Source organism: Hyperolius riggenbachi, chromosome 3 (genome assembly GCF_040937935.1).
Source record: "Hyperolius riggenbachi isolate aHypRig1 chromosome 3, aHypRig1.pri, whole genome shotgun sequence".
NCBI lineage: Eukaryota > Metazoa > Chordata > Amphibia > Anura > Hyperoliidae > Hyperolius > Hyperolius riggenbachi.
This window is the reverse complement of record NC_090648.1, coordinates 245,452,289-245,478,013: the sequence shown is the minus strand read 5'-3', so window position 1 is coordinate 245,478,013 and position 25,725 is coordinate 245,452,289. Positions and strand designations below refer to the sequence as shown.

General features: G+C 41.8%; 1 protein-coding gene across 19 annotated transcripts in view; it reads right to left on the bottom strand.

Annotated features, from left to right (window-relative positions):
• Window positions 1-25,725, bottom strand: part of CELF2 (CUGBP Elav-like family member 2) — a 688,411-nt gene that overhangs the window by 20,683 nt on the left and 642,003 nt on the right. For 8 of the 19 annotated variants that reach the window (XM_068276071.1, XM_068276070.1, XM_068276078.1 and 5 more), the window contains 3 exons: window positions 20,248-20,379; window positions 18,593-18,790; window positions 5,950-6,111 (listed from right to left, as the gene is read on the bottom strand). In XM_068276071.1, the coding sequence (XP_068132172.1) occupies window positions 5,950-6,111; window positions 18,593-18,790; window positions 20,248-20,379 (492 nt within the window). The remainder of the gene's footprint in view (window positions 1-5,949; window positions 6,112-18,592; window positions 18,791-20,247; window positions 20,380-25,725) is intronic. The other 11 variants (XM_068276077.1, XM_068276083.1, XM_068276086.1 and 8 more) reach the window with 5 other exon arrangements.

The following is a 25,725-nucleotide window of genomic DNA, read 5'->3' as shown; positions in this document are numbered from 1 at the left end:
AGAACAGATTCCAGCCTCTCTTACCAGAGGGTTGAGATACAAAAGACTTTGTGAGCAAGAAGTATTTTGGATCTTCAAGCTGAACACACTGTCTCCGGAAGGTTTGAATGAAGACCTAGAAATCCGAAGTTTCCTGCAGTGATGAGGCCAACTCCCAACACATTAGAAATAGACATTGGATCCCTCTCTCATCCCTGTCTTGCCGCCCCCTCCCCCCTTTTTTTCCCTTTCCTTTCCTCTCCCCCCCCCCCCATTTTCCCTTCCCATCGATCCCCCTCCTGTCTTCTTCCCTGGTCCTCCACCACCCCCTTTTCACAGTTCTTGGGGTGTCCACGGGCACACCAACCCCAAAATCCCCCCCTCTTTTCCCCCCCCTTGCCTTTTCCCCTCCAGCCCTCCCCTCCTCTCCCTCCCCCCCCCCCCCTCATCCCCTAGGGTCCCCAGGGTCACCCCGTCCTGAGGTCCCCCACGGCCCCTCCCCTCTCTGTCCACCCGGTTCATTAATGTATATATGTTGTGTATCATGTATGTAATCCAATTGAACATCTGTCTATGTCCACTGTAACAGCATATATGAAAGCGCCTCACTGTGCAAAGCACAGTGACATCCGCCAGCATGAAAGTGACCTAATGGTCGCATCTAGATGGCTTTGATCCTTTTATAAAATGGGCGACCATGCGGAGGGCGGTTTTCGGTCAGACTCCCTATAGCCGAAGTTCTCTTAAGAACTTTGTCCTCAGATACATCCCCGTGTCCCCATAGATACCTGTGTCCCCCCAAGATGAGATGAAATGGGAGGACACTGCCTCATACCCTGAGAAGCGAGGATTGGTGTGGTATGGATAGTCTGGCATAGGCGCACGAGCCGCGCGGTTCCAACCACTAAGAAGAATAAATCTTGGGCCAGCCACTAATAAAACGTCGAGCTAGCCATCCATAATACCTCCGTCGCCCCCCTCCCGTCGGACACGGTTGCAGATATTGCACAGATATAAGCTGCGTTGAGTCAGCCGCCAACAAAACCCAGTAAAACGCCAGTAAAACGCTGGTAGAACGCTGGACCTACCGCACAGATATAGGCTGCGTTGAGTCAGCCGCCCACAAAACCCAGTAGAATGCCAGTAAAACGCTGGTAGAACGCTGGACCTACCGCCCATAATATCCCCTCCGCCTGAAAAAAGCGCAGATACTGCGCTAGGTTAGCCGTCTAATAGGCACACCAACACTGCACTCCCTGCTGATATAAACTAGGGAGCGCGACATGGCATTGATACCATCCAGTAGCGGAAGCAGCCAATTTATATAGAGTATGATGCAGAGTATGCTGTACAAACCCCATTCATAAAACATTCTCATACACATTGAGGCTACCAAAAATAGGGGACGAGGGAATCCTCTTACCCAGACACGTACATGTTGTCTCCTATAATTTAACATCAGTGACAGGTTAGCCATTTACAATCAGGTGTTCTAATGTATTGTTATTAAAAATAATGATTATAGGTAGTGCGCCCCTCCGCACAGACATGGAGTCTGTCACTGACTAATGAATTTTATAGTTCCCGATCCATTTTAACAATTTATCGTTGTGAAAGGTTTTTTTATATAAAATATACAAGATTAGTATTTGCTAATAGGTCGGCGAATAGCCGATGGTTTTTATTTTATGCAGGGCAAATTTCCCCGTTCACTTAGAGTGACATAAGCAGTCACTCCCCTTGTTCCTCCCATATCGGGTAGTATAAAATAGAGCCGTACACGCCGTCACGTCACCTGACGAAGGCGTGGTTAGCGCCGAAACGCGTCGTGACGTCAGACGGCTCCAGCGTGACCAAGCCCCGCCCACCGAATCCAGCTCCGCGTCGGGACACACCGCACCTGTTGTTTTGGCCAAACACAGGGTAGGAGAGGACGGCTGGCAGGCCTGAGATGCGCTTCTGTTTTTAACACACTGTAAGTGTAATTTGTATGCGTGGAATTTTAAGTAAAGAAAAGTATTGCACCAAAGGAGCGCTCTTGTCTCTTCTACTGTTTCACTCATGTGTTTACTAAAACTGTCTAAGCCATTAATTTATCAGATTTTGGTTATCTTGGTACAACTTCTATAATATTACTGTACTCCAGCTTCTGCATTGGTGCAGAAGCAAGTGGATGGCATTGTGGAGATAAGGAAATCCCATTACCTAAAAATGCAGGTTAGAATAGATCCCACTGGGCTCTTTCAACTTTTGAGGACTGCAGTGTTAAACCCCCCTAGTGACCAGGCCATTTAATGTAAAATGGGCCACTGCAGCTTTAAGGCCAAGCTGCAGGGCCGCACAACACAGCACACAAGTGATCCCCCCCCCCTTTTCTCCCCACCAACAGAGCTCTCTGTTGGTGGGGTCAGATCACCCCCCCTCCCCCCGTGTTTATTTTTTTAATGTAATTTATGTAATTTATTTTTTTAATAAATTGAACTATTTTTTTAAATTATTTTTATCCTGGACCCTCCCTCCCCCCGCCAGCCAATCACTGTGAACAGCTGTCATAAGCTTCAGCCTATGACAGCCGATCACCTTCAGGTCTCCCAGGGGGACAACCGTGTCACATGGCTGTCCCCAGTACAGCGCTGCTGCTGATCGCAACACTGTACTATGCAATTAGATGGCGGTTTCGCCGTCTAACAGTCTTCCGAGTGGCGATCGCCGCTTGGAGACTGAAGGTGGGGCGGAGCTCCGCCCCCCCCCGAGCCGGAGATGCGTGCACAACCTGCACGCGATCTCCTGCAAACTGCTGCCCCAGGACTTTACGTCAATCGGCGTTAGGCGGTCCTGGGGCTGCCGCAGCGGCCACGCCCATTGGCGTGACGCGGTCGGCAAGCAGTTAAAGGGAAGCTCCGACCAAAAATTGAACTTTATCCCAATCAGTAGCTGATACCGCCTTTTACAAGAGAAATCTATTCCTTTTCATAAACAGACCATCAGGGCACGCTGTATGGCTGATAATGTGGTGAAACCCCTCCCACAAAGAAATTTTGAGTAAGTACTCTTGGCAGTTTCCTGTCTGTGAACCCTGTTGCATTGTGGGAAATAGCGGTTTACAGCTGTTTCCAACTGCCAAAACGGCAAGCAGCAGCTACATCACTTGCCAGCAGTAAAAATGTCACCATGTGATAAATGTCAGAATATAAGGGATTTAAAATATTTTGCAATGGGCAAACACTGACTAAATCATTTATACATAATTATAAGCATTTTTTTATTACATTATTTTCACTGGAGTTCCTCTTTAAGGCCCCTTTTCCACGAGAAGTTGATAGGCAGTAAAAAGCCTCTCAAACGCTCACAAATGCTTGCTGCTGCCCGGTAACTGCTCACTGCTGCCTGATAACTGCTTGCTGAGCACACAGTTCAACTGCCCATGGAAATTAGCCCTAAGAAATATGATTTTTCTCTTTAATTGTGTCTTGCTTTAATGTTTTAATAATTATTTACACTGTCATATTACTTCACATTAGTTAGTTAGTAGTCCACATTATTAATCCACACAAATTCAGTATATTCCAATCATGCTATAATGGTTTAAACATTTATTAGCTTCTTTAAAGACCCATCTCACCCATAAATAGACGCACTGTGCCTTCTAAAATGTGGCACCTTCACAAATACTTAAAGGGGAACTTTAGCGAAAAGGGGGAAAAAAAGAAATCAATACATTGCATAGTGAGAAGTTATAAAATAGAAGAATGATCAGGAAATGATTAACATTCACCATGTTATTTGTTCATATTGTTTTATCTACAATCAGCCTGCACGTAATCATCTTTACTAATGGCAGACATGAAAAAAAAAGACACCACCAACTACCATTATCTATAACCACACCCACTAACAATGTGATAGGCTAAAAGGTACACCTAACCCTAACCAATGTTCACCAATAATCATTTTTATGTTTGCCGTCAATTCCAAGCACTGTAGCCAGTAGTTCTGTTATAGGCATCTTCTCCTTGCCAATTAAGTCCCTGGCTGCCAGCACTGGTACCAAAACCATGTATCGTTGCTAATAATTTCTAGGCCAGGCATGCGATATTGCTATAGCACCCAAATCATACACTCTTGTTGCTGACCCATTTCACAGCTGGGCACTGGTGCTGAATTCACCTCGCTAAAATGACTTGATTTCATTGGCCCTTTTAAAATGCTGATCAGTTCTGACTGCCACTTTATAAATGTGAAGAACAGTACTTAAGGGCCATTAAAGGAAACCTGAATTGAGAGGAATATGGAGGCGGCCATATTTATTTCCTTTTAAGCAATACCATTTGCCTGGCTATCTTGCTGACTCTCTGCCTCTAATACTTTTAGCCCTAGACCCTGAACAAGCATGCAGCAGATCATACGTTTCTGACATTATTGTCAGATCTGACTAGATTAGCTGCATGCTTCTTTCTGGTGTTATATAGACACTACAGCAGCCAAATAGATCAGCAGGTCTGCCAGGTAACTGGTGTTGTTTAAAACGAAATAAATATGGCAGCATCCGTATCCCTCTTACTCAGGTTTCTTTTAAATAATAGTAAAGTTGTGTTAATATAAAGGTGGTGAATCTGCTTCAAAATGATTATCTTTTCAGCAGATCAACATATTTGTCCTAATCAAAAATATCTGATTGCTCCCTATAAAAAAAGGCTTGTAGGAGAGAATGCCCTTTCAGCTCAGAATCTAAAAGTAATAAACAACAAATAGCAAAAACATTCAGCTTGTCCTGTTAATTGTTAACCCGCTTTATGAATAAAAAAGAACAAATCAATTGCTCCTGAAAATCGATACTATGTGTTTCACAAAGAAGTACCATTAATACACTGTGCTTATATAACCAGTTAAAAAGTGGTTGCATTGATCTTAGAAATTCATGATTTGCTGGACATCAAAAGTGAACAGCCATTGCCTGAAGGTTATCTTTTCAGATCAGTTATTATTACGTTGCATATAATAATTATATCAATCTGAAGTGCACGACCTCAAGCCTGCAGATCTGTATTGATTTATTGATCACAATTATATAGCTCTGACACGTAATCCAAACAACATTGAACACAAAACATTACTCACTATTCCTCTAAAAGGCCCCACACACTAAAGTATCCACTAAACTTTAGGGCCAATTTTGGGTGGAAGAAAACTTTCCTATTATGTTTTCAGATTATGAGAAGAAACCAGAGGAAATGCATGCACATGAAGACAACATAAAAACTCAATGCAAGCAGTACTGTAAAGATGCATGTTTAGGTTCATAAAACAAAAAAGAGGGAAACGAGAGCCCAATATAGTATAGTATGCACTGGTAATGAAGGTGCGTGAAAAGAGTGGTGGACTTACCTCCTCCGAGCAGATACAAGAAAATGCCGATCAATTTTCAGCAAAGCAATTTATTTACATACTCCAGTAAAATACAGCGCTTTTCGTGGGATTAACCTGCTGCCTTAGGCAATAAGATGGAGCATCTACAATGTCGTTCTAGTACTATGCCAAGCGCTTCTGTGTCACAGGTGCTTCACATAGTACCAGACTGGCTTTGTATCTGTTCCATCTTATTGCCTGAGGAAGCGGGTTACTCCTTGGAAAAGTGTTGTATTTTACTGGAGTATGAATTGTTTTGCTGAAAATTGATCAGCATTTCCTTGAGTCTGCTCGGAGGAAGTAAGCCTACCACTACCTCCTCATTTTAAATATTTTAGACTCTTTTATCCTTTGGCACATCTGTATCCATACTACAATGTTTAGGTTCATGGTGGGAAGAAATCTCCTGGCTGCCATAATTCTGATTGTCCTTGCCTTTATCACCTGTTGGTCCTGGATGCTCAAATAAGTGTCACATTTTGCAAGAAGTGTGCACTTTAAGCATTCTTAAATGAACCTAAATAATGAATGGCATAAAACAATGAATATTTCCTCTTTACTTACCAAAGCACTTGCTTAAATTGGTCTGTTTGTCAATGAAGACTTTAGCAGAGATAACATTTCCAAAAGGCATGAACATTTGGAGTATGTCCTGGTCACCAAACTCTTGTGGTAGATGATAAATAAAGAGGTTTGCCCCTTCTGGACCTACAGATGAAAACATGACTTGACTTTTGGTTATTATGCATGATCCATAATTTAATGAATTACTATTATAAACACACTATTGCAAAATAAAACAGCACAGAAATGCTTAGCAAACCATCTCAAGGCATACAGTAATTTGGGCACCTAGTGAAGCTGCTAGTAGAATAGTGGTGATTTTGGGCACTGGCTAATGCCCACAGTAGAATATTGGTAATATTGCCGATAGTCTACTATGACTTTACTTAACTTTTCTCTCACACTAACACTATTCCTAGCTATGCCTAGCACTAACTCCCCTTACCTACGCCTAATGCTAACCTATTGGCTGTCTACTCCTAACACTAACTTCCCTACCTAGCATAACACTAGCACCGCAGTGCAACTTATTACTTATCCACACCACTGCTATTTCTTGGTCCGCCTCTATCTTTGGCATCCCTCCACCACTATTTTATCATATTCCAGCATCCCTCTGCCACAATTAATCTTCTTTCGGGGTTGGCTATTTCCTGTGCTTCTGGCACCCAAATTATACTCTAGGCACCACTATTGCAGCAATCAACATTGCAATCAATGCAGTGTGCAAAGTACCAGACGCATGGAGTTGTCCAAATTATCAGCTTTGATCTCAAATTACTGCTCATTGGTTTGATTGCTTGAAATTACTGACTGGTAAAATCTTGTTCAGATATATAATTACAAGTTTACATCTATCTGTGTATTCAACCTGAATTTTAAAATCTAAACAAAGGATAACTTAACTGACAGACAAATCACGCCCTAGCATTTGATAACAGCAAAATAAGACAAATTTCCAGCAGCAATCTGCTACCTTCACTAGTTAAAGGGGAAAACGTGATGGAGTCAGGAGGTTTAGATTCCAGTAAGCAGCTTAAAGACATTTTCATCTGTACTACCAAGGCTGTGCAGGCAGTCACTACAGATGGTCAATGCAATCCAAATAACATTGGCTTATATAAAAATTTAATTCAAATTGTGGTACCAATGTTCTCCCCAGGCTCTTTTAGCTGGGTGCTCCACCCGGCTAGTTTTGATGACCACCCAACTGTCATCGACTCACCTCCTCCTATGCTGTAAGCAGAGTTGCTCACAGAAGCACTGGCCCTGCATTCTCTCATCTCGCCCCACCCGGCTACTTTTTCATGCCACCCGGCTACTTTTTTATACCACCCGGCTGGAAAAAAAATTCTGGGGAGAACACTGTGGTACAATATACATTTGGCAGGAAGTACATATGATTGGCCCAGTTTCAAGCCCCATACAGTATAGTAGAATTACCTACCTGCATCATTAACATATCAGATCAATAAAATGAATGATCATTGCAATACATTAAACAGCGATCCTGACAGTATGATATAGTCAGTCAGTTTCCAAACTAGCTATGAAGCTCAGGTTTCAGTATACACAATAAATTAGTGCAACCAACATCAATTCATGGTACAGACATGAGTGAAATAAAGTGCTTCCTTATGCATAGGATAAGAGGTGCATACAATGCAGTTGGAAATGTGCTGCTAATAGCATGCAACGTTTGCCTGGATGGTGGGGGACTGTCTGACAATATTTATCATATTTTCAGGCTCACTGTGTTTAATGTCTTGCAATGATCATTCATTCTATTGATGAAATATGTTAATGATACAGGCAGGTGCTTGTATACCTAATTTTTAAGTGTTTAATGGCTTATGGTTATTAAACTTTTGTGGCATTAATAAATAAAATAGTGTTGATATAAATAGTGGTGCTGTCAATTGGACCATGTTTTCCTTTTTAGGAATTTTTTCCTTGCATATTGTCAGGGAAGGTCCTAGCACACTTTATATTGTGTGGTTGGTGCAGATCAACCCCTCTCTTATAAAAAGCAAAACAAAAACAAACAAAAAAAAACTATTGTATGGGTTAGTTTGAATTTATTATTATTAAACTGCAATGGTAGTTTAGATCATACGCTTGCTGAATTAAATCTGATTAGATAAATGATAGAAGTTTCCTGTTTGGACTATTGACTAGGCAATAACAATGCACCACAGAGCCATATTCAAACTCTAGCTGTTTTTCACAGAAAGCTGACTGGGAATCAGCTGCAATGCAATTTTACTGGTTTAAGACTGCCTGTTGTCACTTGATTATTGCATATTTACCGCCTCTCTTGGTCATGTTATTGAGCAATAAACTACTTAAAATCAAATGGAAGTTTATTGATTATTAAAAGACACCAGGCCATAATGGGTACATGTAATAGTGTTGGTGTTTATAACATTCTGTTTGTAATCCACACATTGTTCATGTATTGCTGTTTATCTCTGTATGTCAAAAGGTTAAGTAAAAAAAAAAAAGACACCAGAAGAGAGAGAGATATGGAGGTTGCTACATGTATTTTCTTTTAAAGGGGAACTGAAGAGAGAGGTATATGGAGGCTGTCATGTTTATTTCCTTTTAATCAATACCAGTTGCCTGGCAGCCCTGCTGGTCTATTTCTCTGCAGTAGTATCTGATTAAAACCAGAAACAAGCATGCAGCTAGTCTTGTCAGATCAGACTTATAAGTCTGAACCACTGAAACACCTGGTCTGCTGCATGCTTGTTCAGGGGCTATGGCTAATAGTATTAGAGGCAGAGGATCAGCAGGGCTGCCAGGCAACTGGTATCGTCTAAAAGGAAATAAACATGACAGCCTCCATATACCTCTCTTTTCAGTTCCCGTTTAAGCAATGCAAAATGCCTGGCTGTCCTGCTAATCCTCTAATACTTTTAACCATAGATCATAAACAAGCATGCAAATCAGATATTCCTAAATGGATTAGCTATATGCTTGTTTCAGCCGAGTTATTCAGATACCATATCTCTCTTACTTCAGTTTAATGGCAAAGAGATTTCAGGCAGATTTTATCAAGGTAACTAACCTGCCCATACACCTGTTCATGGTGGACTTAAAGTGAACCTAAAAATGTTTCATTTTTAAATAATACTAGTTGCCTGACTCTCCAGCTGATCCTGTGTCTCTAATATTTTTAGCAACAGCCCCTGAACAAGCATGCAGATCAGGTGCTCTGACTGAAGTAAGACTGGATTAGCTGCACGCTTGTTCAGGTGTGTGATTCAGCCACCACTGCAACCAAAGAGATCCGCAGGACTGCCAGGCAACTGGTATTGTTTAAAAATAAACATCCATATCACTCTTAGTTTAGGTGCACTTTAACCACTTCACCACTGAGGGGTTTTACCCCCTGAGCACCAGAGCAATTTTCACCTTTCAGCCCTCCTTTCATTCATTCGTCTATAACTTTATAATTACTTATCACAATGAAATGAACTATATCTTGTTTTTTCCGCCACCAATTAGGCTTTCTTTAGGTGGGACATTATGCCAAGAATTATTTTATTCTAAATGTGTTTTAATGGGAAAATAGGAAAAATGTGGGAAAAAAATTAATTATTTTTCAGATTTCGGCCATTATAGTTTTTAAATAATGCATGCTACTGTAATTAAAACCCATGAAATGTATTTGCCTATTTGTCCCGGTTATAAAACCGTTTAAATTATGTCCCTATCACAATGTTTGGCGCCAATATTTTATTTGGAAATAAAGGTGCATTTTTTTTCAGTTTTGCGTCCATCCCTAATTACAAGCCCATAGTTTATAATGTAACAGTGTTATACCCTCTTGACATAAATATTTAAAAAGTTCAGTCCCTAAGGTAACTATTTATGTATTTTTTTTAATTGTAAATTTTTTTAATTTTTTTTTAATTACAAAAAAAAAAAAATGGGGAGTGTGGGAGGTAATGAGTTAATTTTTTGTGTAACACTAATTTATTTATATGTAAAAAATGCTTAGGGTGTAGTTTTACTATTTGGCCACAAGATGGCAACAGTAACTTTTTGTTTATTGTGACCTGCGAGCGTCCTTCCGGACGCTCGCAGGAAGTACTAGGAGGCTGTGAGTGTTTTTTTTTTTCACAATGATCGCGCTGCCCATCGGAGAGCAGCGGATCATTGCGGGGCTTAGATCAACGAACGGGAATGGATTTTCCCGTTCATTGATCTCCGGGCGAGCGGGCGGTGGCGTGTTTACTAGCGGCGGGCGGCATGTTTACGAGCGGGAGCGCGGACAGCGGCGGGTACGCGGAAAGTACCGTCCCTGGGGGTTAAAGGATGGAAAAAGGGATGGAGAAATCCGCACAGGCGGGGGTAAAGTGGTTAAACCTCAAATCCTGTATGAAACAAAAAGCTTATTTAAGGCTGAATTCACACTGTGCGCATTGCATAAGTGTAAATTGTGTAAATTGCAATGGATATTGTGTGCTTTATACAATACATGTTAATTCAAAGGCTTTATGCAGTGAGTTAAAACAACGTGATCTGTTACAGCGCAGAGATGTGAACAGGCCCATAGAATTGTATGGGCAGAGAGTTAACATTCAGAATTATTCTGCAACACAACTGATGCAGTGTGATTGCATGTTAAAACTAATGCGTAGAGTACTGCTTTAAATTCAGAGTTATTGGGGAATGCAATAAAAGTGATATTAGGAAATGCAGCATCTAATATATTTATTTTTAGCTCTTTCATAACCAGACTCTTGACTTCTCCCGAAAATCATACACTTGCTGTGCCAGGATGGCAGTTGGTTGGAATCTTCTAATAATATCCCATGCAATGAATACTGGACAGAACTAACCATTTTTTATTTTTTTTTGTAGAATTTTTTTTTGTTTTTTACCTGTTTGTAATTTTAAAGTGTACTTATCCCATCCAGTTTAAATTTTAACCCCATAACGTGATTTTACATCCCAATAAATACTAACAATTAATTAAGCCAAGAAACCTCATGTTTCATATGTGAAAGGCAGCCCTGGAACTGCTACTGTGTTCCCAAAAATAAGACAGTGTCTTAAATAAATGTTTGCTCTGAAAAATGTGCTAGGGCTTATTTTCAAGGGATGTCTTATATTACTCTGCTGTTTCTGTGCTGTGTGTCCTCCTACCTTCCCCACTGTGCCTTCTCTTCCTCTTCTGGATCGAAAGGTATGCTACTGTACTAATCAGGCACCTGCTCTGTCATCCCTGCACATATGTGTCCCTGGTTGCTGGCCTCTTCCTACGGTAATCTGCATTGCACAGTAATGTACCATACTGATCAGGCACCTGCACTGTCTTCCCTGCACACAGCTGATCACGTTGCTGTGTGCTGGGATGCCCAGACTGGTGCCCAATCTGCACTGCTCCGCTGTGTCCCTGCTTGCTGGCTTCTTCCTACTCTCTACGGTAACTGCCACTGGGCTTATTTTCAGGGTTTGGCTTATATTTCGATGGTGTAATTTGCCTTCTTAAAACAGAAGGACATTTGCAATAATTCAGCTATAAGTGAACATTTGTGGTTACCCACAATGCACCACTACTGAATATGCAAATTATCTCTTTTCGCCCCTGTAAGCCAGGCCAGCATCCAGAACTGCTGGTGTATAGCAAGCCTATAGCTTTAAATTGTACACAGCCACATCAACCCCACATGTAGTCAGCCTGTTTCGGACTTTTGGTCCTCATCAGTACATGGCAGGGATTGATATGGCTTATATTTTGAGAAACTGCAACTAGGGATTATTTTTAGGCTGCTTTCACAGTGGGACGTTACAGGCGCACGTTAGTGCAGCCTGTAACGCTCCCCCAACGCACAGCAATGTAACACAAGTGGGCTGTTCACAGTGCCCACGTTGCGTTACAGGTAACGCTGCACGTTGTAGTGAAAGTGCAGCATGCTGTGCGGTCCCACGTTAGACTGTTTGCATATGCTCAGTGGGGGGCGGAGAGGAGGAGGGGAGATGCCACTACAGTAGCCGCGCACATGGCTACTTAATATGCACTGCACTGGCGGCCGCTGATTGGCCGGCGGGACCACGTGATGCAAAGTGTCTCGCTCTGCATCACGTGGTTCCGCCGGCCAATCAGCGCCACTCTGGGAGACCTTATGCGGATAGAGCCACCTGACGCGGCTCACTCTAACGTCCTCTTTCGCACCACCATGCGTTGCGTTAGGGGCACGTTATGCGCCCATAACGTCCCCTAAAACGCAACGTCTTAGTGTGTAAGGAGCCTCAGGGTAGGGCTTATTTTTGGGGAAACACAGTACCAGGGAACTCATGTTTACATTACAAGACTACAGTGGAAGAGTGATATCATTCATAAAATATAAACTGAATACTGTTAAGGAAACACAAGCACAAAGTGCTAGCACTAGCACCAAAACAATATATCTGTCCTCATGAATATGGAGTCACAGTAGCAAGCACTTTAAGCTTTTTATTTTGACATTTGCAGACAGTCAGGAGTTATTTTATGGAAGCATTTCCTTTTGTAGTTTATTTTTTTTTTTTTTTTGAACAAGCTTGTTTTTTTGTTTTTGTTTTTTAACTTCAGCCAATACACTATAGGTCTGCTTTCTATCTTTAAATCATTCAGAAAATCAGCAGAGACAAAGTAGTATCTTAGAATATAGTATATGTAGAATATACAGTGGTGTGAAAAACTATTTGCCCCCTTCCTGATTTATTATTCTTTTGCATGTTTGTCACACTTAAATGTTTCTGCTCATCAAAAACCGTTAACTATTAGTCAAAGATAACATACTGTAATTGAACACAAAATGCAGTTTTAAATGATGGTTTTTATTATTTAGTGAGAAAAAAAAACTCCAAATCTACATGGCCCTGTGTGAAAAAGTGATTGCCCCCCTTGTTAAAAAATAATTTAACTGTGGTTTATCACACCTGAGTTCAATTTCTGTAGTCACCCCCAGGCCTGATTACTGCCACACCTGTTTCAATCAAGAAATCACTTAAATAGGAGCTATCTGACACAGAGAAGTAGACCAAAAGCACCTCAAAAGCTAGACATCTGTAACGATTGGTGTCAGCACGCAGAGAGAATCTGATTATTGGTGATCTGCAGTATCACCAAAAATGCAGATAAAATGCTCAGTGTGAATTCCCAGGTCCTCCTGGTTCTAACACACTGTAGGATCTGACTATGGTCTGAATGCTTCCACGTAAGTGTTCACAATGGCAGACAACCAGCAACTGGCAAGCAAGCTGTATATATAGTTGCAGGACTCTGCCGCCCCGCCCGAGCCACTCAGCCAACCAGGAGTCCAGCAGGAATCAGCTGATCATCCTGATCAGCTGATCCATCTCCAGCTGGCATAAAGGTCCTGACTTCTGGTGGCCGCGCGCGTAGCTCTCCATCCAGGTGCACTAACAGAGCCAGCCACACCAGACACACACTGCTGCGTGCAAACTGCCGTGTTGGACGCAGAAACAGCCACCTTGCTGCCAGTACATGCGGCGGCTTTTCCGCGATCTATCATATTATCAGACGCATGCTGCTGCATACAAACCGCCGCGCTGGACGCGGAGCCAGCCAACTTGCTGTCAGTACACGCTGCGGCTTTTCCGCGTTTTCTCACAGTACCCCCCCCCCCCCCCCCCCGAGGAGTGGACTCCGGACACTTCCCACCAGGTCTTTCAGAATGTGGGTCTAGAAACTTTTCGGTCTCACATTCCGATTGATCTCCTCTTACCATCACGGGGAGGGAGGCAGGGGAGTCCACGTGTACTGCTGGCTTCAACAGAGACACATGGACTGATGTTACACCTCTCATACTGGCTGGGAGATCAACAGCATAGGTGGCAAAACTAACCCTCCTGATCACTGGGAATCGTCCTATGAATGTAGGACCCAGTTTGGTTGATAATCGCTTCGGGGCCCTATGCCGAGAGGACACTTACACCATGTCCCCTGGAGAAAACTCCCACTCTATAGGCTTTCTCTTGCTAGTCTGACTTTTCAGGGTCCGGGATTTCCTTGACACTGGTAAATCTTGTAATGTACATGGTGAAGTCTGACAAGATGTTTTACCCCCTAGAATGTCTCGCTGGCAAGGGCCCAGACTAGGCATCCAGTCCTCCACCGTCTCCGCAGGTGCCCTGACCACCCTTCGAGGTAGGCCGGTCTCAGGTTTGGCATCTTTAACCACAGCTTCTGCCTTAACCTGCACTACCACTCCTCCAACCCGTATCTTGGTAGCACGAACTGCCACTCTGCCCAAGCAATGCTGATTGCAATAAGCTGACCATTCCAGCAGCTGACCTGAAGCCCAGTCAATCTGTGGGAAGTGGAGTTGCAACCAGGGCATACCAAGAACAATGGTGGAGGTTGCCATGGGCATAACCAGGAACTGTAATCTCTTTTCATGTGATGTCCCTAAACAACATGACAACAAGGGGGTTTGAAAAAGAGATTGACTACTCTGCAGCAGCGAGTCATCCACTGCAGTGACCAGAATCTGCTGGTCAAGTGGGGACAAAGGTATCCCCAATCTTTTAACTATATCGTAATCGATGAGGTTTGCGGCAGAACCAGAGTCCACAACGGCTTCTGCCGAACTCGTCTGACCCTCCCATATAATAGAGCAGGGAAGGAGCAGACGATCATTGTTTAGGGGTAAAGACTGCTCGCCTATGGTGTTGACCAACCCCAGACGGCAGCATTCTCCTGGCGCCTTATCACCATCTAGATTGCGTTTTCTTGGCCCTTTGTGACCCTCTTTCTTCTGACTCAACCCTGAACACCCGATTTGCATCGGCTCATCTGTAGGTGATGGAGACCGAGAAGAGTCGTGCAAGACAGACCTTCTAGCATTCCTACCATGAACCTGTCTCTGGTAGCGCAAATGGCGATCTATCTGTACGGCCAACGAAATTGCCTCGTCTACAGATTTGGGCTAAGGATATCCAATCATCACATCATAAACTGTATCCGACAACCCTGCCAAAACAACAGTCCAACAGTGCAAATGAGTCCCATCTTGCAGATACTGCCCATTTCCTGAACTCAGCTGCATAATTTTCAACCGGATCCTTGCCTTGCCGCAACGTCTTGAGCTTCCGCTCAGCAGTAGAGGCAATGTCCGGATCATCATAAATTATAGCCATAGCTTTAAACAATTCTTCAACTGAGGCTAAAGCCCCATCTCCTGTCTGAAGATTATATGCCCAGGTCTGGGAATCCCCTGACAACAGAGTCTTAATAAATGTAATTCTCTGTGCAACGGTTCCAGATGAATTAGGCCTCAACTCAAAGTATGATAACACTCTATTTCTAAAGTTCTGAAAGTCAGATCTGTGACCAGAAAACCTTTCGGGTACAGGCATACGTATGTCTGTGCTAAGAGGAGATCGCACTGAGTTTATGGCTGATTGAAGTTCCTGATTAGCCCCAAACAGCTGACTGATCTGGGTCTGTTGGTTCAAAACTACCCCGGAAAGATTGTTTACCGCGGCAGTCAGGACTTCAACATACCTATACAGTGCGTCCATTTGGTTTGGGTCTGCCATTCTGTAAAGATTGGTGTCCGCACGCAGAGAGAATCTGATTATTGGTGATCTGCAGTATCATCAAAAATGCAGATATATACCTGATTATTGATGATCTGCAGAATCACCGATAATACAGATATATTGCTAACCTCTGGACACCTATATAGTGTGAGTGTTTGGTGCAACAGTAATAACTTTGAGTGAGGACCACCCGAGGAGCAGGTGGTCCTTGGCAGTATGAGAAATACCTCCCTTTGGAAGTGCAGAGATCTTGCAGCAGCCTGAGTCCCAGGCTGAGTAGCAAGAAGACCCGGTGGCTAGTGACCCCTGGAAGATGGGCGTCACAAGCAGGTCTGGAGAATAACACAAATGATAATACAGTTCCCTAGTCTTGGGTGCGAGGTCCGTGGTCTCAGCACCCTGGAACTAGCCTGGAGAATAACACAAATGATAATACAGTTCCCTAGTCTTGGATGCGAGGTCCGTGGTCTCAGCACCCTGGAACTAGTCTGGAGTATAACACAAATGATAATACAGTTCCCTAGTCTTGGATGCAAGGTCCGTGGTCTCAGCACCCTGGAACTAGTCTGGAGTATAACACAAATGATAATACAGTTCCCTAGTCTTGGATGCGAGGTCCGTGGTCTCAGCACCCTGGAACTAGTCTGGAGTATAACACAAATGATAATACAGTTCCCTAGTCTTGTATGCGAGGTCTGTGGTCTCAGCACCCTGGAACTAGTCTGGAGTATAACACAAATGATAATAATACAATGATAAACAAAAGTAATCTGGCTCAGTGTGAATTCCCAGGTCCTCCTGGTTCTAACACACTGTAGGATCTGACTATGGTCTGAATGCTTCCACGTAAGTGTTCGCAATGGCAGACAACCAGCAACTGGCAAGCAAGCTGTATATATAGTTGCAGGACTCTGCCGCCCCGCCCGAGCCACTCAGCCAACCAGGAGTCCAGCAGGAATCAGCTGATCATCCTGATCAGCTGATCCATCTCCAGCTGGCATAAAGGTCCTGACTTCTGGCGGCCGCGCGTGTAGCTCTCCATCCAGGTGCACTAACAGAGCCAGCCACACCAGACACACACTGCTGCGTGCAAACTGCCGTGTTGGACGTGGAAACAGCCGCCTTGCTGCCAGTACATGCGGCGGCTTTTCCGCGATCTATCATATTATCAGACGCATGCTGCTGCATACAAACCACCGCGCTGGACGCGGAGCCAGCCGCCTTGCTGTCAGTACACGCGGCGGCTTTTCCGCTTTTTCTCACAACATCATGCCAAGATCCAAAGAAATTCTGCAACAAATGAGAACAAAAGTAATTGAGATCCATCAGTCTGGTAAAGGTTATAAAGCCATTTCTAAAGCTTTGGGACTCCAGCGAACCACAGTGAGAGCCATTACCCAAAAATGGCAAAAACATGGAACAGTGATGAACCTTCCCAGGAGTGGCCGGCCGACCATAATTACCCCAAGAGCGCAGAGAAAACTCATCCGAGAGGCCACAAAAGACCCCAGGACAACATCTAAAGAACTGCAGGCCTCACTTGCCTCAATTAAGGTCAGTGTTCACGACTCCACCATAAGAAACAGACTGGGCAAAAACGGCCTGCATGGCAGATATCCAAGGCGCAAACCACTTTTAAGCAAAATGAACATTACGGCTCGTCTCAATTTTGCTAAAAAAAAATCTCAATGATTGCCAAGACTTTTGGGAAAATACCTTGTGGACCAACGAGACAAAAGTTGAACTTTTTGGAAGGTGCGTGTCCCGTTACATCTGGTGTAGAAGTAACACAGCATTTCAGCAAAAGAACATCATATCAACAGTAAAATATGGTGGTGGTAGTGTGATGGTCTGGGGTTGTTTTGTTGCTTCAGGACCTGGAAGGCTTGCTGTGACAGATGGAACCTCAAATTCTACTGTCTACCAAAAATTCTGAAGTAGAATGTCCGGCCATCTGTTTGTCAACTCAAGCTGAAGCGATCTTGGGTGCTGCAGCAGGACAATGACCCAAAACACACCTGCAAATGTACCTCTAAATGGCTGAAGAAAAATAAAATGAAGACTTTGGAGTGGCCTAGTCAAAGTCCTGACCTGAATCCTATTGAGATGTTGTGGCATGACCTTAAAAAGGTGGTTCATGCTAGAAAACCCTCAAATAAAGCTGAATTACAACAATTCTGCAAAGATGAGTGGGCCAAAATTCCTCCAGAGCGCTGTAAAAGACTCGTTGCAAGTTATCGCAAACGCTTGATTGCAGTTATTGCTGCTAAGGGTGGCCCAACCAGTTATTAGGTTCAGGGGGCAATTTCTTTTTCACACAGCTCCATGTAGGTTTTGAGTTTTTTTTTCTCACTAAATAATAAAAACCATCATTTAAAACTGCATTTTGTGTTCAATTATGTTATCTTTGACTAATAGTTAACGGTTTTTGATGAGCAGAAACATTTAAGTGTAACAAACATGCAAAAGAATAAAAAAACAGGAAGGGGCAAATAGTTTTTCACACCACTGTATATTTACATGATGGGATTTTTCCAAGGAACAGAATAAACTGAAAAGTGCTTGGAAACAGGGGAATTAGTGGCTATGTCTCTAATGTGTTAATAGTTCCAATATCACTCATTTAAAAATAGCAAAAATGGTGTAAACACTGTAGGAAACTTTTATCTCAAGTGTTCTCACAGGGGATAGCTCTGCAGAATGAGGTCCCGAGCCCATATGTGATCTTATTTAATGTGTTCAGATTTTACACTTTAGAGTTTGAAAAATTGCAGAGCTCAGCCCAAGATTGAAGTCTGTGAAAACATATTGGGTATCGTTAATATTATTTTCAAGTGTGGCCCATTCCACCAAATGGACTGTGCTGTGACTTCAAATGTACCATAAGTTCTTATTACACAACAAGGGCTCATAAATATGACAGTATCATCTTTCTTAGGAGATGTGGATTGAAAATAAATCTAATGAAAATTCAGGCATTTCAGAAGCCATCGATCAAATATCTCCCTTTGCAGCATTTTTTTAAAACACGCTTTTGATAAAGCCATTTACAATGCTAAACTCTTTAGAAAAATCTTACCTTCCTTCTGACTGCCTGCAGCACTCTGCTGTTGAAGCAAACTTTGACTATAAAGTGTTGGCAGTGCCGCCGCCGCGTACTGCTGAATTCCTGAGTAGGCCTGGGTGAGGGCATCCATTGTACCGGCTGTACCGTTCGTCAAGCCTGTTGCACCAAGTCCTCCATTCAGAGCAGCCATACCTGAGAGCATTTGAGCAACTTTACAAAAAACCCAACAATAGAGAAAAGAAATTGCACTTGTTCATTAGTGCTCTCTAAAAAATATAGACCATTTTTTACACCGAAATTGACTGCACTGCATGCAAGAATAATAATGATAACCAAACCAACGACTAAGAACTGATACGACAGCACTTAAACAATGGTGGGTGTTGATAATTAAATGCATGCATGTATGTATCATATAACCGGGCATAACTTTACTGCAGTCTACATTTTTATCTTGAACAAAACCCTGCACTAATAGCACTTTTATATGGAACAAATACTAAGAACACTGAGAGATTATACAATTATTTAAACTTGTTCTACTTATAAGAGCTTTGATTAGGCTTATTGTCTATTTAAAATGAATCAACCCCAGCCTGAACAATCAGCTTCATACCCTCGGTTGACTGAAGATAAAAATAAATAGTTTTAAAAAATGAAGCTCTACCTTGTCTTGTCCAGGCAACAGGGATGAGTTATCTCTACGCAGGCACCTGTCTCCCTCTCTTCATTTTTTTTCCTGAACAAAAAAGCCCCCTCCCCCGCCTTTCATTTCTATTTTTGGAATGTCTAATTAAAATATGATTAAATATTGTGTGCTGCAAGTATAGGATATTCTTTTAGGTTGCATTGCAGTGCAATAGTTGTTTTTGCTAAATACAAAAGCAAATTAAATGTGCTATTGTATTGTGTGGAAGGAAATTTAACCAAACCACTCCACTCCAGCAAGCAACTAAAATGGGCCAATCACAATGTAATTAAATTAACAGATAACACATGCTAACCTCCATTTCTCTCTCACCTACACATACTGCATGTATATCTATTCAGTCTCAGTTTCTTTTTCTGAAGGCCAGTCATTTTACCACTGTTCCTGAATATGAGAGAGCTAGACTCTCCTCTCCCCAATCTATGGGGCTTGGTCTCATGCCAAGACAGGCACTGAGTGAATCATGTATGTATATAAATATAAGTAATTCTGCTTCTGTGAGGTGAGATGATACATGCATGGTTAAAAGCAGTAAATAAGTGTAAGAGAACTTATTTAAATATATATATATATATATTTTTCAATTCTGATTCAAAATTATGGACAAGGTAAAATAATGGTGCCTGTTGGCCATATACACATACTCTAAACAGTTGGCTTTTGCTGTGTTTGTGTAATTTAGTTTATTAAGATAGGATTAGTAGTTTCATGTTTCTCTTTGTTATCATAGGAACAATATTATGCGTTCATGCATTTCTATGATGAAATAATTCATAACTGGAGTATTAAGATTTTGTGACATGTTCAGAAACAAGGAAAGGGATCTGTAAATGAGACTTCCACTAAACTCTCATTAATGACCACATAAGTAAATTCTTGTATTCCTTGACTTACGAATCATAAAAGAATAAACAAAATATAATGGAAAATGCCATCCACCACAGCACTAAATACTCACTGTTTACGGTACCTGCTAGTGCATTAATATTATTCAATCCTACGGTAGCCCCAGCCAGTCCCTGTAGAGTGCCCAGAGAGGTCAAAGAATTCATGGCAGCCCCAGCAGTGGAATTAGCAGTTGATCCAGCCACTAGAATTAAAAATCAAAAATTATCACTCACTCACTCACTAATAAAAGAAAAAACAAAAAAACAAAACCTGAAATTACAAAAGTAGGCTTGTTAAACATGACTACTAGATTTTGTGATGTATCTTAAAACTGCAGGTTTAAAAGTGGAGGGTGATACTTGATTGGTTTCTGTGTGTGACTGCCTATTTCACTTTCCTCTGGATTTCTTTAATCAGGAAAACTGTCAAATTGCCATTTTCTGGATGTCATTTGTAAGTAATCACAACTGTAATTTGATCTCTCAGCTGTGTCAGCACAAAAATTAGGCAGTGTTGGCAGACACAGCTAATATGTAAACACAGTATGTTAACCCTCTTTCTTTAAAGGTTATTATGCTGTTGCTTTTCTTGTTTGCTTTGCTTGTTCTTTAAGAGCAGAGAAGAAGTTCTGCGTTCAGGTCCACTTGAAAGAAGAAGCGTTAGGAAAGGACTTTAATGTTGCATGTGTGCATAATTAAAAGAGTAAATATGACAGTCAGTCATTCTATTTCAGGAGAACAGAGGCACCAAAAGGATAAAAGGAAGCTAAATGAGCTTAAAAACCAAATTCTTGGTAAATAGAGGAGGTAGTGGTGGACTTACCTCCTCCAAGTAGACACACAACGACTGCACAACGGAGCAATAGCATATGTGGTCAGTAGAAAAGCCAGGCTCTTCTACTGACCACATATGCTATTGTTCCGTTGTTATTGCCTGTTGAAGCGGGATCAAACCTGAGAAACGTGTTGCATATTTGAAGTTCATAAATAAAATATATTGACTGTCTTTACTACAGTCGTTGTGTGTCTACTTGGAGGAGGTAAGTCCACCACTACCTCCTCTATTTACCAAGAATTTGGTTTTTAAGCTCATTTAGCTTCCTTTTATCCTTTTGGCGCCTCTGTTCTCCTGCATAATATTGAGTCCACCCTGGGTGAAGGGTTGAACCCCCTTTTTTTCTCATCTACAGAGCGACTTCTTATTCCTGAGTGAGGTCAGGAAAATCTCCCCACCTGCCTTTACAGTGGTTGCCTAATGGTAACCTTGGTTTGTGAGTATTAATATTTACTCTATCTAGTAACCATTTCCCAGTACATATTACACTATTGGGGCTCTTGATGTTCCTTGTTTTTATTCTATTTGAGGGTCAACATGGTAAAATCACCATACATGCACACATTTATACTCATGTCCAATTGAAACTACTCTGATAAGGCACATTATAATCTTGTTGTTCATTTGCTCTTCAGTCGAGTCCAACTTTTTTGTGAACTCATGGACCAGAGCATGCCAGGCCCCACTATCCGCTGCTGCCTCTCAAAGATTGTCCAAGCTTATGTTTGTTGCTCCCATGATACCTACTAGCCATTTTATTTTCTTCCATTCCCTCCTCCTTTTTCACTTGATCTTTCCCATCATCTACAAACATTTTTATGTAATCAACATGATAATACCTATGCAACTAAACATGTATACATTATACACGTGTATAAGGACTGTCAACTGGCAAGGATTGAAGCACTATCCCTCGGGTGGCAGTTTGGGGCCCAATGCTGTACAGATGTGTAGCTAGCTTCAAGGCTATCAAAACATCTGTTGCTATGAAGGATGTGAAAGAATGATGCATGAGTGTGAGAACAATATGCTTGGGGGTTGTCTTGGGCACTGGATGTAACAAAAATCCACCATGCTAAGAGGCTCCTGTACACATATTAGATTCATGCTAGATTTTCACCTACAGTGGTCTTTATTCTTCACTTGGGCTACGTTAAATATGCCATGTGCACATAGCTTGAGGCAGGTAGGAAGTGGCACCAAAGTGATTTTAATTAGTTTAACAGACATTGACAACATGAATACAAAATTATTATAGATTAATCCATATGTTGCAATTAGAGATCCCCTTCTCAAGTGGTCACTTAACAAGATTTCTGCCTGCCACTGCTCTGCACACAATTGCTCACCTGTCGCTTACTGCTCTGAAGTAAATTCTGTGAAATCTTGCCAGGTGTTAGAGACCAACTGAAGTGGTGCATCTCTTGTTCTGTCAGACCAGGAACTATCAGAAACTGGAAACTGACATATCTTTGTTTTACATTAAGTATATGTCATGATTAATACATTAAGTGAGCAAGTGTGGTTTTCCATGATGCATCACTCCTGAATATGCAAATCACCTCTATGCCACTGAAAGCCAGGCACACATCCAGAACCACTGGTGTATAGTGAGCCTATGGTTTATAACTTTTACAGAGCCACACCAATCCAACATGCATACAGCTGTCTCGGAATTTATGGTCCTCATGAGTGCATGGCATGGACTGATATGGCTCTACGGGATAGGGCTTGGAATAGTACTAAAGAGTATCCAGATAGCTCATGGTGATCCAGAACCACTACGCAACTATTATGGGATAAAATAGACAGAAAAGCCCTCTTACTTAGCAATGCTAAATATAAGTTTGCCTATTTAAAATCAATCCATGCCATGCACTTATGTGGACCATAAAGTCTGAAACACGCTGTATGGATGTTGGATTGGTGTGTCTCTGTAAAATGTATAACCTGCATTTTGCACCAACGGTTCTGGATGTGTGCCTGATTTTCAGGGGCATGCACAGCTTTTTTCTGTTCACAAGCAGCTCCATGCTACTACACAGGCACCAAATAAAATTACAGGTGTACTTTTAAGCATATTATACTCTCCTAGTGGTTCTGGGTCACCATCCATGAACTATCTGTATTTTTTTATTTTTTTTTACTAGTTACCCATATGCATAACAATTTCTTATTTTTTAAAACCAGATATGAATTTGGCACTAAGGCTTGGCGTTAATTTCTGGGTTCCGTCCCCAACCCATTTTTCTATCTTTGTTATGTTTGTATGTTTGCATTGCAATATATTTTAATGTGTATACTGGCTATATTTAGCGCCGTTGCTATAATCTTTTATAATTATTTAGCTGTTATAGAGACCTTGTTTCACAACCCTTCAATTTTTTTTAGGTTTATTATCAACCTCCACCTCCTCAGTTGTGGGATTTTGGTCAGCTAAATAAGCAACTAGCAGAAGTATTAAACTATGCCAAGATTCGCTGAATGAAAAACAGTGTACATGGATTTAAACCTGCAGACCATTTGAACAAGCTGAAATAGGAACGTGTGAAAGAAAGGTGCCAGCACAGCAGAAAAAATGTAATATCATAATAAAGCACAGCTCCTTTCTGACAACGTGAAGCCAGAGGTACTGTTCACAGAGAATATGAAGCTGGAGCCTAGGCACTTGTTTCATCTTCCAGTTCTTATCATTGTCTTGCCCTTCAAGAACCATAAAAGGCAGACTTTAATAGAGCTACCTCTATCTACTTGGAAAGCAGATTTTTCCTTATTCCAGGGTCTTACTGCTTTGTTACAAAATGTTCAAAATGTTAACTAAAAGATTAAGAATTGGGGCAGCTAAAGCTCAGTCTTCTAATAACATCATTATTTCTTTATCTTATATACAGAAATTAAAGCACATTATTTTACAAAAGCAAAACCTGTACAATTTAGACCATTTCTAATATTATGTATATAAAAGCCTTACCTCATTTTTTTATATGGAAGTTAATGGAAGCAAAATAACCCTAATTGGAAATGTGTTTAATCTCCCTGGTGGTAACCCTGAGTCAGGCTCGGGGTGGAAAAAAGCAGCCAGGAGGGATAATCCAGAGCCTGACTTGGGGTAGCTGCTGGGAGGCTTGTGCAGAGCCTTATGTGCAGCGGGCAATTTCATCACCTCCCCCGGGATCCAGATGCTGGCAGCCATTCTCCTTCCTGTCTTCGGGCTCTGCATCTCTCTGGTGAGATTACCGTCTGTCATCATGACGACAGATGGCGATCTCACTATAAGTTTACAGCGCCACCCGGAGAACAAAGGGAGAATTGCAGCGCTGGTTCCCAGGAAGGTGAGTAAGTGCAAGAACTGCCGCAGATCTCTCTGCAGCGTGATTTTTTCCTGATTTGAGGGTCTAAAAGCTTCCTAAAAAATTGTATGTCTTTTAGACACTAAAATCTGGAAATAATCAAACTGCCAGGGAGGTTAGAGTTAAATGTGTATTTAAATGGAGCAAGAAATATTGACGGAATCAAGTACACAATAAGCATGTGTCCGGTGGAATGAGATGGCATAATAACCTTTAAAGAAAAACATGTCTTTGTTACAGATTACAGAATTCTTGCATTAAATCTGCAGTGTGTACTTCCTGGTTTCATGGGAGCACAGAAAGAGTTAGCCTCCTGTGTTTACATATTTGCACAGAGTCGGCACACCCCTCAGCACAGATCAGACAGAGCTGACAGCTCAAATAACACTTGTGATTATTTGCAGATAAGAGAGAATTAAACAGGTTGTTATCTCTAAACACATACAGGGTGGACTTCTCTGTGTTTTACTTGTCAAAAGTTTAGGTTTACTTTAGAATATCTGAATCACATATTCTCTGTGCGTATTATAGGTAGATGATTAGCAGGGAATAAGGATGGCAGCCACCATACCCCTCTCTATACAGATCCCTTAGTAATTAAAAGACAGGTGTTCTCATAGTTATTTGTTTAACTGACCTGGGCTCCTGTTCTCTGATCAGCAGAGTAAAAAATAATTACTCATCTCAGTCAGTAGAATACAGTAGCAGTTTTGTTTCTCTAAGCTAACTGTGCATCATGCCAGCTGAAAGATCTATGTTCTTTATTTTACAGACAGAGCAAAGTACGAGCAGTAGACGTAACCAGAAAGGGTGAGGATAATTTAGGTGAAGTGAGTATGGTAATTCTCTGTTGTTCATCTTTATTCTCTGTAAGTGAATTGATCCTTGCATAGCTGAATGCATGTACACATGGTATATAATCATACTCTTTTTTTCATCATACTGGTGATGAGTTCCTAAAGTGGATTGGCACTTAAAAGATTTTATTTCTCCTCCTATCCATATTTCACTGAGGAAGCTGTGGAATGAAATCTGTGTGCTTGCATGTGTCACCGTAATAGAAATTAAAGTGTACCCGAGCCGATGCAAAAAAACAATGGTGACCTAACAGAGGAAAGTCTCTGGAATCTAATGAGGCATCCCTCCTTGTCCTCTGGTCCCCCATTGGTGAACGTGGAACCTCCAAATATTATCGACTAGAGCTTGTCAGTAATCTGATCGGGCCACTCTCCTCTTCAAGCACAAGCTATACTGCACATGCATAACTGCACAGTAAGCCTGAACCGCTTGCATAGCTACAACATGTCTGTGCTCAAGGCAAGAAGAGGAGCATGACCCGACCAACTGGCAGTGGCTGAGTACCA